The following is a 1,433-nucleotide window of genomic DNA, read 5'->3' on the forward strand; positions in this document are numbered from 1 at the left end:
CCCCCCGCCCCCGCCCTCTAGCCGCCCCCCTCACCGGCCCCCTCACCGCCCACACCCACACCTTAGCCAGTTGCGGCGGCCTCCGCAGGTGCGGACGACTGCGCGGCCTTTTGCGCCAGACGCCAGACGTGGCAGATAGAGTCTCGCTCCTGTGGGCAGTTCTCCGCGTCCCGGGTAGAGCGAGCTCCCGAGGTGCTACCCGCCCGCTGCGCGCATTGGACTCCAAGTCGATACGAGCGCGCCGCGCGTGGAGCACGCGGCGCGCTCGCATCGATTCGCCACTTCCAGCGTGAGGTGGGGTGTGTAAATAGAGCTTCAAAGAAAGGAGGACCAAGCCGCAAGCGCACCAGTGACACAAGGGACCGTTCTACTAATGCCCTCAAACCAGGGACCTTTGGCAAAGGGGCTGGGAATGCTGCGCTCTCCCACCGCCCACCCCCCGGCCCCGCGCCGCCGGCCGCGCCCAAATAAATAAATAAATAAAAGTTAAAACGGACACCTCTACTAGGAGATGGGTAAAAAGGAACAGGTCCCCGCCCTGCGGTCTTTGTGCAGGGTTCTTTGTGGGTGTGGTCGGCGACTAGCCGGGGTCGTCCTCCCGACCGCGCCCGTCGCCCGTCCGCCGAGCGCCGTCGAATTCATCGGGACACGGGACGCGGGCGGCGGGGGCTCTCTCGGCTGCGGACGGCCTACGGGACCGGCCCCAGCTTCGGCTGAGGGCTGAGGTAGTGGTAGTTGTAGAGCCCGACAAGCTGCCGAGCCCGAAGGAGGTGGGGTCCTCCTCCTCACACCCGCCGTCACCCCGGCGGCCCGCGCACGCACGCCGTCTGAGCCTAGCGCAGCGCGAACTCGCTCTGAGCCTAGCGCAGCGCGAGATTTGCGCAGCAACCCGGCCGGGCAACCCTTTAAAAAGTTATTTACAAAAGCTCGCAGACTGGCGGCTCCGATCCTGGCGGCTCCGAGCGGCTCCGATCCTGGCGGCTCCGATCCTGGCGGCTCCGATCCTGAAATGTCGACGAGGCTGCGGCTGTGCTCCGCCGCGATCCTGCTCGCTCCGTCGGCCGGTCTGCGCCTCTTCGCTCCGTCGGCCGGCCTGCGCCTTCGCGGGTTTGCTCGGCCGCTCGCCACCGCCGCGCCATCGATGAGCATGGCGGATGCGGCTCTCCCGACGCTCGAAGACCTCACCGACCCGCGCGAGTGGCTCGAGGAGGTGGAGGGCGACAAGCAGATTGGCTGGGTCAAGGAGCAAAACGCCGATGCGGTCGCGCGGATCGGAGAGCCGTCCGACAAGCCGCTGTACGGCCGGCTGCTCGAGATCATGGAGAGCGACGAGAAGATCCCATACATCGGCCGCGTGCTCAACGGGCTCTACTACAACTTTTGGCAGGACGAGACGCACGTGCAGGGCATCTGGCGGCGGTGTACGCTCGACG

The 1,433-nt window shown here is 66.8% G+C and overlaps 1 protein-coding gene across 1 annotated transcript; it reads left to right on the top strand.

The window, feature by feature from the left end:
- Positions 1 to 1,009: 1,009 nt before the first annotated feature.
- Positions 1,010 to 1,421, top strand: EMIHUDRAFT_257720 (hypothetical protein; the record flags this gene model as incomplete). Its single annotated transcript, XM_005762764.1, has 1 exon — positions 1,010 to 1,421. A coding segment is annotated over one exon (412 nt), but the record flags the coding sequence as incomplete, so codon positions are not given.
- Between the last annotated feature and the right edge of the window lie 12 nt (positions 1,422 to 1,433).

Source organism: Emiliania huxleyi (genome assembly GCF_000372725.1).
Source record: "Emiliania huxleyi CCMP1516 unplaced genomic scaffold EMIHUscaffold_6600, whole genome shotgun sequence".
NCBI lineage: Eukaryota > Haptophyta > Isochrysidales > Noelaerhabdaceae > Emiliania > Emiliania huxleyi.